The sequence below is a fragment of the Apus apus genome, chromosome 2 (assembly GCF_020740795.1).
Source record: "Apus apus isolate bApuApu2 chromosome 2, bApuApu2.pri.cur, whole genome shotgun sequence".
NCBI lineage: Eukaryota > Metazoa > Chordata > Aves > Apodiformes > Apodidae > Apus > Apus apus.
The window spans coordinates 105,391,791-105,407,614 of NC_067283.1; the positions used below are offsets into that span (position 1 = coordinate 105,391,791).

The 15,824-nt window shown below is 39.5% G+C and overlaps 1 protein-coding gene across 26 annotated transcripts in view; it reads left to right on the forward strand.

The window, feature by feature from the left end:
• Positions 1-14,888, forward strand: part of EPB41L3 (erythrocyte membrane protein band 4.1 like 3) — a 149,852-nt gene extending 134,964 nt beyond the window's left edge. For 8 of the 26 annotated variants that reach the window (XM_051609574.1, XM_051609577.1, XM_051609569.1 and 5 more), the window contains 13 exons: positions 42-77; positions 245-310; positions 797-988; positions 4,189-4,263; positions 4,671-4,772; positions 5,527-6,255; positions 6,780-6,902; positions 7,401-7,793; positions 8,840-8,971; positions 9,390-9,488; positions 10,581-10,661; positions 10,926-11,042; positions 12,292-14,888. In XM_051609574.1, coding sequence (XP_051465534.1) covers positions 42-77; positions 245-310; positions 797-988; positions 4,189-4,263; positions 4,671-4,772; positions 5,527-6,255; positions 6,780-6,902; positions 7,401-7,793; positions 8,840-8,971; positions 9,390-9,488; positions 10,581-10,661; positions 10,926-11,036 — 2,139 coding nt within the window. In that variant the 3' untranslated portion in view covers positions 11,037-11,042; positions 12,292-14,888. The remainder of the gene's footprint in view (positions 1-41; positions 78-244; positions 311-796; positions 989-4,188; positions 4,264-4,670; positions 4,773-5,526; positions 6,256-6,779; positions 6,903-7,400; positions 7,794-8,839; positions 8,972-9,389; positions 9,489-10,580; positions 10,662-10,925; positions 11,043-12,291) is intronic. The other 18 variants (XM_051609585.1, XM_051609586.1, XM_051609590.1 and 15 more) reach the window with 13 other exon arrangements.
• Positions 14,889-15,824: the final 936 nt, after the last annotated feature.

Below are 15,824 nucleotides of genomic sequence, written 5' to 3' on the forward strand. Positions count from 1 at the left end.
GTGGGTAAGGTGTTGTTTTCCAATCTTTCTCATGCTGGCAGTCGGATCAAGAGGAGGACGGAGATCTAAAGGCACAGGTACAGAAACGAAAGGCCCAGATGTTGCTCAAGTCTCAAAGTTGGGGGTGTTCACCTCTCTCAGCATGTTATTGTCGGTTCTCTGTGAAGAAATGTGTAGAAACAGCATTTTGTATCCTTTCAATACTATGTCCCTTACCTTTCCCTTTCTTTTTCACTTCTTTCAGAATAGTCTGATTAAGCGAATACAGGGTGAAAATGTGTATGTCAAACATAGTAATCTTATGTTAGAGGTTGGTATTGGTATATACCAGTGCATGTACGTACCTGTGTGTTAGTTTTAGTGGTAAACTGTGAATCTGCACTATGATGCATGAATTGTGTATTCCCACCTGCTAATAAATCAAATAGATTTTTTTTCTCAGATTATGGTGACTTCTCTAACTTGTACTATAAATATATATATATATATGCGTGCGCGTATGTGTGTGTGCATCCACGCGCATATGTATGTATGTTTGAAGCCTCTTTATCAGGTGTAAATTATAGTGATACGGATAAGCTCTTAAAGGAGTATTTTTATACTCACTTGTACAAGATATGCTATGCTGTTATCTTTCAAAATGCCACATTTTCACAGAGTGTTGTGTTAGTGCTGTGCTCCCCAGCTCCCTGAGATGTTACTTCCCTCTTTACTAACCAAGTTGTGTGTTTTGGCTCTAAAATTTGGTTGGCTTAGGATGTATTACAAACTGCTCTATTCTTTTAAAACTGTCCAGGACCTAGACAAAACCCAGGAAGATCTGATGAAACATCAGACCAATATAAGCGAGCTGAAACGCACCTTCTTGGAAACCTCCACAGAAACGGCTGTGTCTAATGAGTGGGAGAAGAGGCTTTCCACATCTCCCGTTCGGCTTGCAGCAAGGCAGGAGGAAGCTCCTATGATTGAACCACTAGTGCCTGAAGAGGTCAGCGTGAGCTGAAAGGCTGCCTTACCTATTTGTCTATTTGGTTTTACTTATAACAGCTCTCAGTAGACTCAGAGCCTGTAGTTAGAGGTCATTCCCCGCTTGCAGGTGCTCCCTTTTTCTCGAGGACTCAGGCTGTAGCAGTAAACATGCAGGGAAGAGCAGATTCCTGATAGATAGATAGATAGATAGATAGATAGATAGATAGATAGATAGATAGATAGATAGATAGAAAGAAAGAAAAATTAGAGTCTGAAATTCACTGTAACACACGTGACAGAATTGGGTCTTTCTACGAGTGCAAAATGCAAGCTTACTTACATGTTTGGTGAGCTTGAGGAAATCTGGCCATGCGTGAAAGAACCCATGAAGGTGATGGAGAGAAAATTTAAATACCAGTGACAGGTTGGGAGCAGCAGTGTAGCAGGATGAATGGAGGTACCAAGCTAGACAAGAAAATATAGAGCAAAGGCCAGAACTCTCTCAGTCCTTGAAGGCAGGGGAGAAATAATGATGATAATTAGACCTGCTTGGCCAGTTCCATGAGAGAACCAGTAGTTGCTGCAGTCTGCTGGATACCACGTTGTTGAAGACCCGATGCAGGTTGCTAAGCATGTGCATTTTCATGCAGTGTGCATGCGTGAAGAGAATTCCCTCACTGTGTAGTCTTGAAGTTTGCTAAAGCTGTTTTTTATTTCATTTGTGGGCAGATAATGAGATGGAGAGGTAACAATGTAACATTTATGTAGCCATAAAATATGTAGTTCTTAAAAAAAAAAAAAAAAAGAAGAGTGTTGTTTTAAATCCAGTGAAGCAAAGAGAAATATGCTTGTGTGGTCTGCACAAAGATTAATTTTTATTTTTTTTTTTGTGAAGGGATACCTGGTTTCTGTCTCATAGGAATGATCTTTATGGTTACCACTTGGTTTTAGCATTACAGACCAATAAATGGTCATAAAATTTGCTTCTGTTACCTCAGCACTGTTGTAACGTTATAAGGAGCTCTGCAAAAATTGGCTGGAAAGTATAATTCAATAGAGTCTTCAGCTTTCCCACCTTAGACGTTGGCATTGCAGACCTGCAGCTCTCTGGGGAAGGTAATCCCTGGAGGCACCCAGATGACACACGTCAGCTAGGTTCTCCTCTTAGAGAAAGGGGTGTTGCCAAGAAAAAGGCCCCTCTTCTCACATGTTCATATCCATCTAACGATCAGCTGATACAGATATCAGAACATGCATTAGAGTGGCCATCAGGTTGTATTAAAATATGTAAAAAGTAGACTGGATCTCCAAACCTTACCTTTTGGAGAGAGTACTGAGGAGTCTTCATGTTGCTCCGACTGCCTTGTTCAGGAACATGTTAATTCGGTTGTGGTTGAAAATACAGGATTTCTGTCTTAAAAGTAAATTTGTAAGTATAATAAGCACAATGAATTCAACATATACTAAAGATGTAAGGAACTGTTGAGTTGGCTGGCTGAGCATGAATCAGAGGACTGCAGGTGAGGCAAGCTTAAAACCCACTCTCCCAGTTCATTGAATGTCTTTATTACTTAAGAAATTTAATAACAAATTTTAATTTAAACACACAAGCAGCAGAAAAGCATGACACAGTGATGTAGGCTTCACCCTGATGAAGCATTATTTAGCCATTCATTTGGAAAGGAAAAGGACAGGACTTATCCTTATCTGGTACCTCTTCTCTTACTCTTTTTGCTCAAAAGCAATGTTCAGTTCCTAAGTAAAGGATCTCAGTAAAGTACAGCTGTCCCACAGAATCTCATCCAAATGAAGGCATTTATGTGGAAAAATATGGGTGGATTTGAACTAGAAGTTGAGTTCTGGCACTAAGGGGCCTCTGCTGTAGGTAACATCGGACCATCCTTTTTGGTCCTGCTAAGTGGGATGGTTCTAGTTCACATGTCCTACTGAGAGAGGAATTTTTCAAGAAAAAATGGAGGCCATGCACAGGTCGAAACCAGCACCTTGGTGACTACTAAGAAATACAGAGGCAGTCAGGTTAGAGAACTGTGGAACTGCACTGTGTAATAGCTTCTTCTAGTGAAAGAAGTTACACATTTAAATTAGCATATCCACATTAAAAAGTATTCAGTGCTGTTACCTGTAGCTCTTTAATATAATGAAACAAGAACAGAAGGGAAAATAATCCTTTTCAAGATGTGTACTTTGAGTATTTGGCACCTGTGTGCATTTGGTGATTTTAACTTTAAGCCAGTCTAGTCAGCAGTTGTTTTCTTACAATAATAGTGGAAATGAAATACTTTGGTGTTCTTTAGTTATGAAATGCATACTTTTAAATATCTGCCATAATTGTGGCCAGATAGCTGCAGAAAGTGAAAGCCATCATATTAACAATCTCCATGATGATGTTTACTCTGATCTGAAGTGGATTAAACCAGCACTTCAAAAATAATGAAGTTATTAATTTCATTAGTCAGGGAGATGAGACATTTCTCCTTTTCTCTTTCAAGTTTCTAGAAGTTTTGTATCTTTCTTTAAACATGTACCTTTCTTCACAAGGATGTGGAGTATACATATTTAAAACAGCACCTTAGGAAAATGAGTCTTTCCAACATTTAAAACTGTCCCAGTTGGCCAAGTTGCAGAGATACTCTTTCCATTCTCACAGCATTGGGAGGTGCAGAGGAGATAAAGATGAGGATTTTGGTGGCATGCTATAGAGGATAATACAGTAGTGGTCAGCCTTCTGCATGGTAACAAGACTCTCAGACCTCACATACCTGTAAGGAGAAGAGGAAAGCTGGATTCTTTGCAGAGAGCATCTTCTGCCTCAACAGAGAAGGCTGCAAATTCAGGAAGAGCTGAATCCAGGGTGAAGGTGGAGGGGCATGTTCTAGGCTATTGGTGGAACTTGTGGAAGTTGGCACCAGAGTTAAATGAATAGTAGAAGATCAAATTAACACAGTGCATCCACACCCAGCATTATTCAATTTACGGCTTTTCCCTGTTACACAAACAGTATGCTTGTGTCTGCTTTGTATTCATCACAGAGAGATACTGATTTCACTTCTTATTGGAAATTTCTTTGCTGTAAAATTATTCTGTTTAATTCTGTTTCCTAATTTACAATGAAATGAACTAGAGTGGAGAATTATGATGTAAAGTATAGTAGACTATATACCCTCCATTTACTAAAACCATTTATTCCCCTGACATTAGACCAAAGAAGAAAGAGAAAAATCAGAAAAACTCATATTTTTGCAGAAGGGAGGTACTACATTCCTTGAATTGCAGGTAAAAACAAATAATACTTTCTTGAAGTGCAGTCTGATAGGCTGGCAATGATTTCTTTTTTTTTTTTTTCTTTTTTTTTCTTTCAAAGTCACTTTAAAAAAAAATTATTTCATAAGTTCTAGGGGGAGATGTAATCTGGGGGCCAAATTCTGAGGAATGCGAACCCTCCAGAACTTATGGCTTCCTAAAAGAGACTGATTTCTCTGCTAGTTAGAAATCTACTTGCACGGTGATATTTGTGGATGTTTTTTGCAGTTGTGCATGCATTTCCAGTGTAAGCCTCGCTGAGAACGTTGTGGTGAATGGGGCACTTGTGTGATTAGAATTAATTTCCTTTATATTGTCAAGTGAATTCAGGTTATGCTGAGTGATGGTGAACTTTGTATTCTTATTGGTTTTTCTATTAGCCAAGTGTGATAGAGAAGAAGCTGCAGGAAGGAGAATCTGCTGGCACTTTGGTTACTTCTCATCAAATCATTATCCAGAAAACTATCCCATCATCCTTAGAGGTTATTTTTAATTCATTTGATTTTAAACTAGTACATTTGCTTAGTCAAATACAGAAGTTATGATCTTAAGGTCAAATAACTGGATGCTGTTTGCATAGCCAAAGCAAATCAAAAGTATATTTGCATAAAGAGGAAAAAAGATGCTGTGTGAAGTTCAGTTCAGTATCTGTAGTAGTGTAGTGTTCACTGTGTTTGGTACTTGATGTAAACAACACTGAAGGGGGTTGATGTTATTCTAATGAAAACAAGGAAATGCAGCACAGGCTACAGCTACATATAAATCTGTACTATTTGAAAACCTCATCAACAGCATATTTGTCCCAAGTGGGGAACAGTTATATGGGCTTATTTGCCTTTTTTTTTTTTTTTTTTTTAATTTGGTTTTGCCTGTAGCATTTTAAACCATTGCAATCTATTATTTTTAACCTCAGGATTATTCCAATAATAATTTTAAGTGATACATTGAAATGCTTCCCCGCTTCAAGTTACCACAGAAATAGTGTGGCAAAAGTAACTTTTCGTGCCCACATTATATGAGTGTCTAAGGGGAGGGAATCTTCAAAGGAATTGTATTTTGCCTAAGGTGATGCTGTTTATTTGTTTTATATCAGCTCTAAGAGGTATAATGATAAATGTTACTATATGCTTTCAGAAGTGGCAGCATTATTTTTTTTAAAGTCTTCGTACTTTAGTGCTCCTGAAGTAGAGATAAACCCTCAGATATTCTAATTTAGTTTTTATATCTCAAATATAGGGCACTGAGGATTGGGTTATTATAGACAAAGTACCCTCTGAGGTAGTTGATGGTGGATCGCAAAAAAATCTGGCATACAAAGTAGTGACTCTGAGCAGTAAAACGGCCTTTCCACCTGAGATATTAAAATCCAGTACCATTCTAATGCAGAGCTTTGAGGACTTGGAAAATGAAATACAATCCAAAGAGGAGAATAAGCAGAAAATGTTCACCCTAGGAAAGTCCTATGATACCATATCTGGGAAAGTTGTAACCATGACAAGTAAAGCTAAAGAGGGTGAGAAAAGAGTACAGCCTTCAGTAGAAGCTTTGCAAAAAATGGGAAGGGAAGTGCAAGAATCTGTGGAAATCATTCCAGTAGTGGCTGAGTATGAAATCCTTGAGCCTGTCACTGATGGGAAAGCCAGGCGGGGATCCGACGTGCAGAGCACAAAAAGAAAGCTGTCTGACTCCCTGACACCCATAAAGGAAGCAGAATCTCAGTTGCCAAGTCCTGAAGAGGAGAGTTTGAAAAAGACACTAAAGATGGACGAGGATTTGCAGTTACATGGTACACTGGGAAGCTTGCAGCTTGGCAAAGCAGAAAAACACCTTGGCAGTGAAGCTGTAAAAGCTGGGGCATTTGCCCGGAGAGATAAGAGCCTGTCTGAGTGGAGATATTCCAGAGAACAGCCATTTACCATTGCTACTGCTCACTATGTTACCGAGTCGTCTGCATCAAAAGTAGTGGTAACCAAGTGGCTTTGACTTCATGCCACGGTTTAAAGATTAAAGCATGACTTATTTTAGGCAATCCCCTCACACCACCCTACCTTTTGGCTCTCTTGCTGCCTGGCTTTATGTTGACAGCAGCCAACCCAGCTTATTTTTTCCCCCCTCATACTTTGAATCTGTCCCACGGTCTGAAGCAGACATTATGTAAGACTTTCAACCTTTCTGGTTTATTTAAAGATCCACATTACTGAAATGTAGTGTTGCTGCTGTGGCTTGTTATTAAAAGGAAATAAAATGTTTGCGTGAACCAGCAAAATGCCAACGCTAACAACTGTGCTTCCTAACTATTGCTTACTACAGCCATTATGAATTTGCTCTGATTTATTTTCCCATTCTTTTACTGTTTCCAACCTCTCCTTGCCCCCGCAACCTTCTCTCCCTTTCCTTCATCTCTGCCTCTGATTTTGGCAATTGGTATGTCTGTGCATGTGGATCTGCCTTTCTTCTGTGTATGACTCTACATTTCTTTGTCTATTTAGACTAAACAGTCCACCGGTGAAAAAACCTTGGATGGTTCAGATATCTTCAGTTTAATAGAGTCTGCCAGAAAACCGACTGAGTTCATAGGAGGGGTTACTTCTACTTCTCATAGTTGGGCTCAGGTGGCCGTTTGATTCCCTTCATCAGTGTTACAATTGCACACCTGTTACTTTTTTTTGTTTCCTGTGTGTATGCATAACTCAGAACCTATATAGCTAATGCATGTATTCATGTGCCTTTTCCTTTGTGACAGTAGACCACAATAGAAACTTCACCAGAAAGAAAAACAAAAAACTGCATGTTTTCTCTCATCTGACTTTATTTTGGTCATTTTGCAGGGTGCTGTATTTTGCCTTTATAAAAGCTCACGCAAAAATGCCAACAAGAAAAAGAATGTATTTCTTTTCACTTTTAAAAATAGTGATTCTTGCTTTGTTGTTAATTTCTACTATTCTGTTGTTGTCTTGAGAACAACAATCCATGCGACGTGAGAGAAAAAAAATGGCAAAATGTATCACTCATTTTTGTATTTATGTTCACAGTACATTAAGCTGAGGAGCTGCTGCAAGTGCTGTGGTCCTCTTCTGATGATGAAGGTTGTTTGTTTTTTTTCTCTTCAGAGAATAGACACGACAACATCTCAGGAGATAACTTCCAGTGAAATGAAGCAGGCAGTACAACCGCATCAGGATACAGTGAAGAAGGTTGTACAGGAGACTGTAGTTATCGAAGAGAGACACGGGATGAATGTGCATGTGAGCGGGGATCCTGCTAAAGCGGCTGAACTTGTGCTGGATGCCCAGGCTGAGGTCGCGTCGGTGGTGGCTGCTGGCGTGAAAGGGAAGGAGGGCTCTGCTGGGACTGAGGGGGCGAAGGAGGAAAAAAGGCAGGAGGCTGGGAAAGCCCTGAGCAAACAGGAAGGAGCTGCTGCTGCTGCTTCATGTGAGCAAGCGGAGGTGCACAGTACAACAGTCCACCTTTCTGAGTCTTTGGAAAGAAAACCTCATTTTGAGGTAACTAGTTATTAAGTCGGTCATGCCTGTGCTGAATTGTGAATGTAGGCAATAGCAGTCCAAGTGCATTCGGGTCATGGAAAGTAAAGTGTACCAAGGTCGTATGGTTGTATTTTTGCAGCAGGCAGTTTGTTCTGTTTCCTCCTTGTGTGGCACCTGCAAGGCTTGTTGCTGGTTTGCATCATTGGCAAAATGCCATGCATGTTTTACATAAAAGCGCTTTTCATGCTACAGAGAAATACCAGATTTGGTGGCAATTTATGAAGTGGATAACAAGAATTCAGCTGGCATTCTCTTTGGGAAAGTCCATCAAGATTGGCAAAGTTTGTGTCTTCAAAAACAGAATATATAGGTTTTTCCATGCTTAATACAATTGTAAATGATTGCACTATGTCTTAAACCCAGGTTCCTATCTCCTCCCCCATTAGCAGAATTTCAAGAACTGCTTTGCAGAAGGGTTAAAGAACACTTGTTTTCGCTCTTTTGTTCTGAGAGCTGAAAGGAACACTAAGCCTGTATAGGATTTGTTCTCCTGTCATATTAAGAAAATGTAGAATCACAGGATCACAGAATGGCTGAGAAGGTTGGAAGGGGCCTCTGGAGGTCATCTGCTCCAGCTTCCCTGCTCAAGCAGGGCCACCCAGAGCCAATTGCCCAGGACCATGCCCAGATGGCTTTTGAGTATCTCCAAGGATGGAGACTCCCTGGGCAACCTGTGCCAGTGTTCAGTCATCCTCACAGTACAAAAAGTGTTATCTGAAATTCCGAGGAAATATCCTGTATTTTCAGGTTGTGCCCATTATCTGTTGTAGTGTTTACATCTTTTCTGAAGTTTGTTTTTGTTAAATTCACGACAATGCTAAATGTTGCCAGCATTATATTCATGTATGCACCACTATAATCAAGACACTTTTATCTTCTCGGTTTTTCTAAATGCAGAGCACATCTTAGTTGTTCCTGCAACTTTTCCCAGGCAAAAAAAAATATAATCTGAGAAATCCATAAGCTTTACTAAATGTTCCCATTCCTTTTTTTCCTTCACGCAGTCGCCAGTTGTGAAGACTGAGACTATCAGTTTCAGTAGCGTTTCTGCTGGCGGGGAAAACCTTGAAATTTCAACAAAAGAAGTGCCAGTAGTCCACACAGAAACAAAAACTATTACATATGAGTCTTCTCAGGTAAGAAATTCTAATTTAACATGATCTTAAAGGACCCATGCTTCTTCACCCATGCCTTATTGTAAACTGTTCTGAGCTGCTCAAGTGTGGAATATTAGCATGAGGAGGTTGTACTTATACATAGCTTACCTGAGGGTGACTGTGTCCTTGTCCAGGGTCTTTTGAGAACAGTGATGAAATTACAGATTTCAAAGCCCCAGCTTCTCATCTGTCCTCCTAGAAGTGAAGGGGAGTCTCCAGATGCAGACAGAAATACTGACACACTAATGGGGTGCATTTAGCAGTTACTTCCCTACCATTAGATACTCACTTTATGAAGAGCTGTAGGAACAGGGAAGTTCAGTTGGAAGCCCAGTTCCTGTGCCCCCTGTGCTCAGGAGTATGTTCTGATGGCTGGTTTTGTGTTTTGGTTCCCTAGGCGGATTGCAGTGCCGACTCAGAGCCGGGTGTATTGATGAGTGCGCAAACGATCACATCTGAAACCACCAGCACTACGACCACTACACATATCACCAAAGTGAGTCCTCAGAAAACAGGGAAGTTTTTTGTCAAAAGAGTGTATGTTTTCTTAACTTCAATTATGTTATTTATTATAAAATGTGGATGCATGCTTCTATTCCCTGGACAAAATCCCGTCTATTTTGGGTGCCTGTCTTCGTTCACCTGGTTTTGGCTATACTGGCTTCATTAACACATCATGCAAGGACTAGATGAGTCCTGAGAGTTATAAATCCTTAGGGTGTATCTATGCAAGCACAAACATTGCTGTGCAGAGACACTTGAGTTAGCTGAAAATACTGTCTGGATTTGGAAGCAGCGTAGCCATATTGGCATCATATGGCAGGAAGGAATAATGTGCCTGAGTCTCCATTGACATGACTATACTGCCTTTGAGACTCCTGAGCTGTTATCCCTGCACCGTGTTGAAAACACATAGTAAATCTGTATCATGTAGTCATAGCAGGACATTCAGTCAGCCCAGAGACACTGCAGTCCCATTGCTGGCTGGTACCCTAAGGAACTTGACTGCAGCCAGACTGAAAGCTTATGGCTTTACAGACAAATGATGTTGTGTCTTCCAAGTTCCAAGATAGCATCTAAATAATAGTTCCTTCCTTAGCAGAAGCCCTCTTAGTGTAATGGCAGTTCTCCTGCCAATATTCACCAAGGACATCATTTCATCTTTCTGCCATGAAATGCATCCTTCAGTAGATGAGCTGTACAAAGGCCATACCACCTTGTATGTCCTTCTGAAACGTGCAGTTGTACTTAGATAGGTCTTAGTATGAGTTGTCTGTACGACCATTCTTTTCTTCCTGGGATGAATTTACCATAAATACCTGCCATTTTTGACAAACGTCTCTCTTGACGTGCATGCCAATTGATTAGAATAATTAAATTGTCTGTGTTGGAAGGACCTCTGGAGGTCATCTATTCCATTCAGAGCAGGCTAACTTCAAAGCTGCTCTAGTTGCAGTTCAGTTCTGCTCTGTGTGTGCTATTGGAGATAGTTCAATTTGTCTTCCGAGTTCCTGTGCTGATGGTTTTCTGGATGAGTAGTGGCACTCTTTAAAGTAAGTTACTGACATGCATTTGTCCCTCCATCTAGACTGTGAAAGGAGGCATCTCAGAGACAAGAATTGAAAAACGAATAGTCATCACAGGAGATGCAGATATTGATCATGATCAGGTAAAAACTATAAGCTGCTAAAGGCTTCCCTGAAGACTGTCAAAGAGAACATTTCTAAACATTGCTTTAAAGGATACTATTCATACTGGCATGCCTTAACTTAAACTGGATTAGTAGTTAAATCAGTGATGGTATATTTCATATTTTAATCATTTTCCTCATTTGTAAATTGTTTATTATCTCATGGATCTCTCCACCTTGCTACTGATCATGCATGTTCCACCTCCTTTTTGTTTTTGCCCTTCTGTGGTTTCCTTGGGATAGGCGCTGGCTCAGGCAATTAAAGAAGCCAAAGAGCAGCACCCTGACATGTCAGTGACCAAAGTAGTGGTACATAAAGAGACAGAAATCACACCAGAAGATGGGGAGGATTGACCACAGGTAAGAGGACTAGATGATTTTCCTAGGCATTTACTGGGCTGGCATGTTGCAAAGGTTGTTTTCCTATCATAATTCACCTCTAACTCTGCTTTCTCTCACTGGCATTTGCAAGTTGCATTTTTGCTGATTATCACTTCTGGTATTTGAACATAAACCACATTCAGCTCTAAAAGTCTTTCTTCATCTAATGGTGCCAGCTGGAGAAAAAGAAACTACTCATTTGCTTTTGTTGGCTCTCTAGAAGTCCTCATTGTCCATGCTTTGGTACAGTCTAATTTTCTAATTCTCAAGTCGAAATAGAATCTGTTGTCTGCCTCTATGTCATTTAAGAACAAAAATAATTTGTTCTTAAAGGTATGCATTTTGTTTTAAAAATGCCAAGGGAAAAAAATCCTACAGCTGCTTCTTAAATGTCCTATGCAGATATATTACAAGCTAAGCTTTAATCCCTGACTTGCAAACATATGGTCCAACTTGCTTTTGATTTTTCTTTTAAAGCCAGTGAATTAATGTGTCAGTATTTGGATGGCTTGGCTTTCTGGTACTTGAAAGAACGTTTTATGTTTTAAAGCAGCATTGTTTATCAGGATGAGATGATAATGCAGCTTTTCTTGCGTCAACCTTTTTTTTCAGTAAAGGCATGCTCTCCAATTGTGGCTGGCTAAACAGACATCTAGATATTACTATATTTATTCTGTGTGCAAAAACATGTCATGCATACTAACCTGCTATGCAAACGCTGTTAATGCCAGCACCATTGCACAAATTGCTTTGAATGCTGTATGCAGAAGCAAAAAAAAGCTGCTTGTCTGATTGGTTTAAATCGATAGCAGCATTTTATTCTCAAAACAATATATATTCCCTAACTTTTGCTGTAAGTAACAGAGTATGAATCACAGCTCCTTTTGAAGCTGTTTTGCTGTCCTGCTTTTGGATATAGAGGTCCTAAAGAAAACTGAATTTCATTAACTGTTATTTATTTGGAAGATGGAACCAGTCACTGAGGAGTGAGTAGCTGTGATTCTGTGGTATTCTGCTAAGTGTTTCAGAGACAACATAATGTGGCTTGCTAAAAATTCTGTTTATGTCCCTTATTCTTTCCATTGGTGTCCGTGGATTTGGATTTGGGCCAAGTTGCTTATACTGGGCTGATGCTGTTTTCAAATAGCTTGTGTTACACAAATTGACAAGATCTCCTTTGCAAGAGGGTAGTTGATTCAAATAATTAACTCAGTTCTCTTTCCTGCAGGAATAACCTGGATTGCATATGAATCCAGACATGCACACCAGTAGGAATACGAGAGCCTATACGGAGCCTCAGTTCCAACCTGACTGACTTGTATCTGTCTATGGAAAATTTCAGTACAGAAGAATTGATATTGACCGTGAATAAAGAAACGGGCAGAGATACCTTCCCATAGAAAGCAATCTGAATCAGCAGCAGTTAAATATTGCATGAAGCAACGATAAAATTACAGAAAAGCAGCATTTTTAATTTTCTTAAAATGTCTAAGTTTTCAGCTATACCTGCACGTACATAAACAATATAAACAGTGATCTCATGTAACACTTAAACAGTTCATGCCTTTCACAGTTTCTGAAAGTCTAAACAAATTAAAATTTGTTAGGTGGCAAGCCTTTTGTTTACGGATATTGTGAATGAAGATTACCCCCAAAAATGCTAGAAGCTGTATAGGTACTGTCTGTAATGTTTTACCACACATTAGATGTGCCAATAACACCGTTTATTCAGTAAACAACTTGAATCTTATATTTGTTTCATCTGGTTTTATTACTGCCCAATAAACGATGATGAATCTTTACTCTTATCAAAATATTTAAATGCTTACAAAGTGTGCTTTGTATACCTGACTGAATACCTTATGAGGTAGTAATGATTTTAGTATATTAACGATTTTTGTCAGCATTGTTCAGAGTCAGCTTCCAGTCACCCTTCACAGATCCTAATCTTGTAAATTATATGTAGTTATTTTGGAGAAAAGAAAAAAAAAAGAAAATCTGTATTTTGCTTAGTTTGCAGCATTAGAAAATTATTAATCTGAAATAAATAACCGTGATGGTTTTCTATTGATTTCCCTTTTGTTCTCAGAGGAAAAAAAAAATAAAATTAAAAAAAAAAAAAATCTGTTTGAGAATCTGGTCAGCATTTACTATCTAGTTCAGAGTGAAGCCTTAACCTGTACAGAACGTCCACTGAAAAGTCATTAGCATCCAGCTATAATACCCACTGAAGGGATAGCGTCCATTACACTGTCAGCTGCATCACAGCACATGGTGAATGTATGTTTCTGCATAGTGAAATAAAAGTGGTAAATGCATTCAAAACTGTATTGTTCTGTCTCTGAAAGCACCTAGTGTTTTGTAATATTGAAAACATTGAGTTACTTTTGTAAGACACCACAGGTTTTACTCATCTGCACTGTAGATACATTTTGTCTTCAGCGGCTGACACTGCGCTGTGCAGACAATTGGAGTTAGCAGAGCATCCGAAGGGATAGCAGTGTCCAGCCTTGGGCAAATGATGTTAGCAAAGGAAAAGGAATATTGGTTCTTTCTGTTTTCTCTAGTTGTGTACTGTTTCATCAAGGCTTAAATGAAGGATTTTGTGGTTGCTTGGAAAGTAAAGGCCAGTAGTGCTCGATCCACATACACTGTCTTTTGTACTTGTGGATAGAATTCTCTCTATAAAGCAGTACTTACCTATCTGTTCCTTTTTCTTACTCCTTTGCCACATCTCATCGACGCTCTTCTGGTAGTTCAAGATAAATTAGTAATGATTAATTCACCCTCCAATCTGAATTTCTGTGCAAAATTGAACGAAATGGGTACAAGCAGACTTTTCAGGATATACAGGGCCCAAATTGTCCATTGTTGTTTACACGGAGCACCCTCACATTGAAGTCAATGGATTTGACTTCAGTGCAGAGCAGGATTTGACACAGTGACTTGTTAATAAATGTTTATTTTCTTAATTTAGAAAGAAAAATAGTATATATAGAGAGAATAACCTGTAGATAATAATTAAAAGTAATATCCCAAGGCTTTTTAAGCTTTGTCCTTAGTCTCTAAAGCATCTTCCTTCCACCAGCCATTCTTCATGCCTTTAATCCAGAGACCTAACTGTCTAACCTCCCTCCCGCCATCTTTGCTTACCTCTTGTCTGATAACCAACGCAAAGATTACGTTGTGATCTTTGATTGACCTCTCCTCCTCCTAGTCCTTCAGATGTGTAGAAGATCATCGATGTTCTCAGGCCTGTCGGTAAGGGTAGGCTCAGCTCTCCAGTGCTGTCAATGGCAGCAAGGTGTGGAGGAGGTTCTCACCCTGTGTCTCAGCAGACAACATGCCAGGTTCTCAATACTACATCAGGAGTTTAAAAATAGACTCTGAAGCCATACTGATCTTCCCTCAGGTGCCCCTCATGTTGTCAGCTAAGAAACAGCATTGTATTACCTCAGAGGGACATGGGGTGATTGCACAGCCTTCTCTCCAGAGTTAGTGTTATGTTTTATCATGGCTTGAGGAGATTGTACTTTGGCGATACCACACAGTATGTATGCTGTCTACAGATACTGTATCTTGAGAAGGTAGTCTTCTTGGAAAGAACACTCACAGCTAAGATACAGCCTAAGTGTATGCAAACTATGAGGAGATAAGAGTGGACAGGCAAGGATATCTCAGTGCCACTGTTGGCAGTAGACCATTGTTTGGGGGATGGTTCCTGGAAGTGATAGTTTTTGGTTTTTGTTAGAAACTGTTTCTTGGGTTGTCTGCCTGATGCTGTGCCACATGAAATAAAGAACACCTGCCTGTTTCTACCAACCATCTTTTGTCTCTGTCTCTTCTTATTTGTTGTTGGTCTTTGTCTGGCTTCTTGACATAAAACAGCTTAGAAAACAAACCATCAAATAACGTGTTACTTGAAAGCACTGTTACCAACACAGACACCAGTACAGGAAACAGCCTCTCTTGTCACAACTGGAGTCACAGCTTCAGCCCCATGAGACCTGTCTGCTCCGTACCATCAAGGGAAGGGACCAGGATGACCAGGCAGAGCTTTGCACACCAGGCAAGGATGAGCAGAGCAAGCAATTGCAGCAATTGTGACCATACAGATACAGAATGAAGGAATTAATTGCCTTGGAATATTAAGGCTGTTTGGAATCACTTCACATTTTATTTTAAGTTTTAATAGGCTGCCCCATCGCAAATGGCAGGTAATGATGTTCTGTGTTCAGGCAGTTCAAAAAAAAGTAATGGGTCTGTAAATCTAGATATTAGATCAAAGGAAAGGTTTAACAGCTTAGTCATATTTCTTTCCAGAGTAGATACAGGCAGTGGGTGAGATGCTGTGATTGACCTATACAACAATTCGTATCTACTGAAATTATAATTCCTTCTGAACAATTCCTAGTGGCAAATAAATTAGACATTGAGTCGAGACTTCAGTTTGGCAAACATCCTATGATTTAGCAAATTTTGCTGCAGATTTCTTGCCTTAACCCAAAATAGTTCTGTCAATTAAGATCACAGACCCATTTACAAGCTTCACATTTACATCTTTCTTTTTCACAGGTAATAATGGTGAGATGAAGATACATGCAACTCTTTTTTTTTATGCAGGAGGTTCTGCAGAGCTAGGAATGATACCTTAATGTTTAATCATTTTTCCTAGTCTAGTTTGTTGAAAGTCTGTTAAAAGTTTGCAGTATGCCTGAGGCAATGCTGAGAAACGTTGCATGATTTTTTTAACATTTGTTG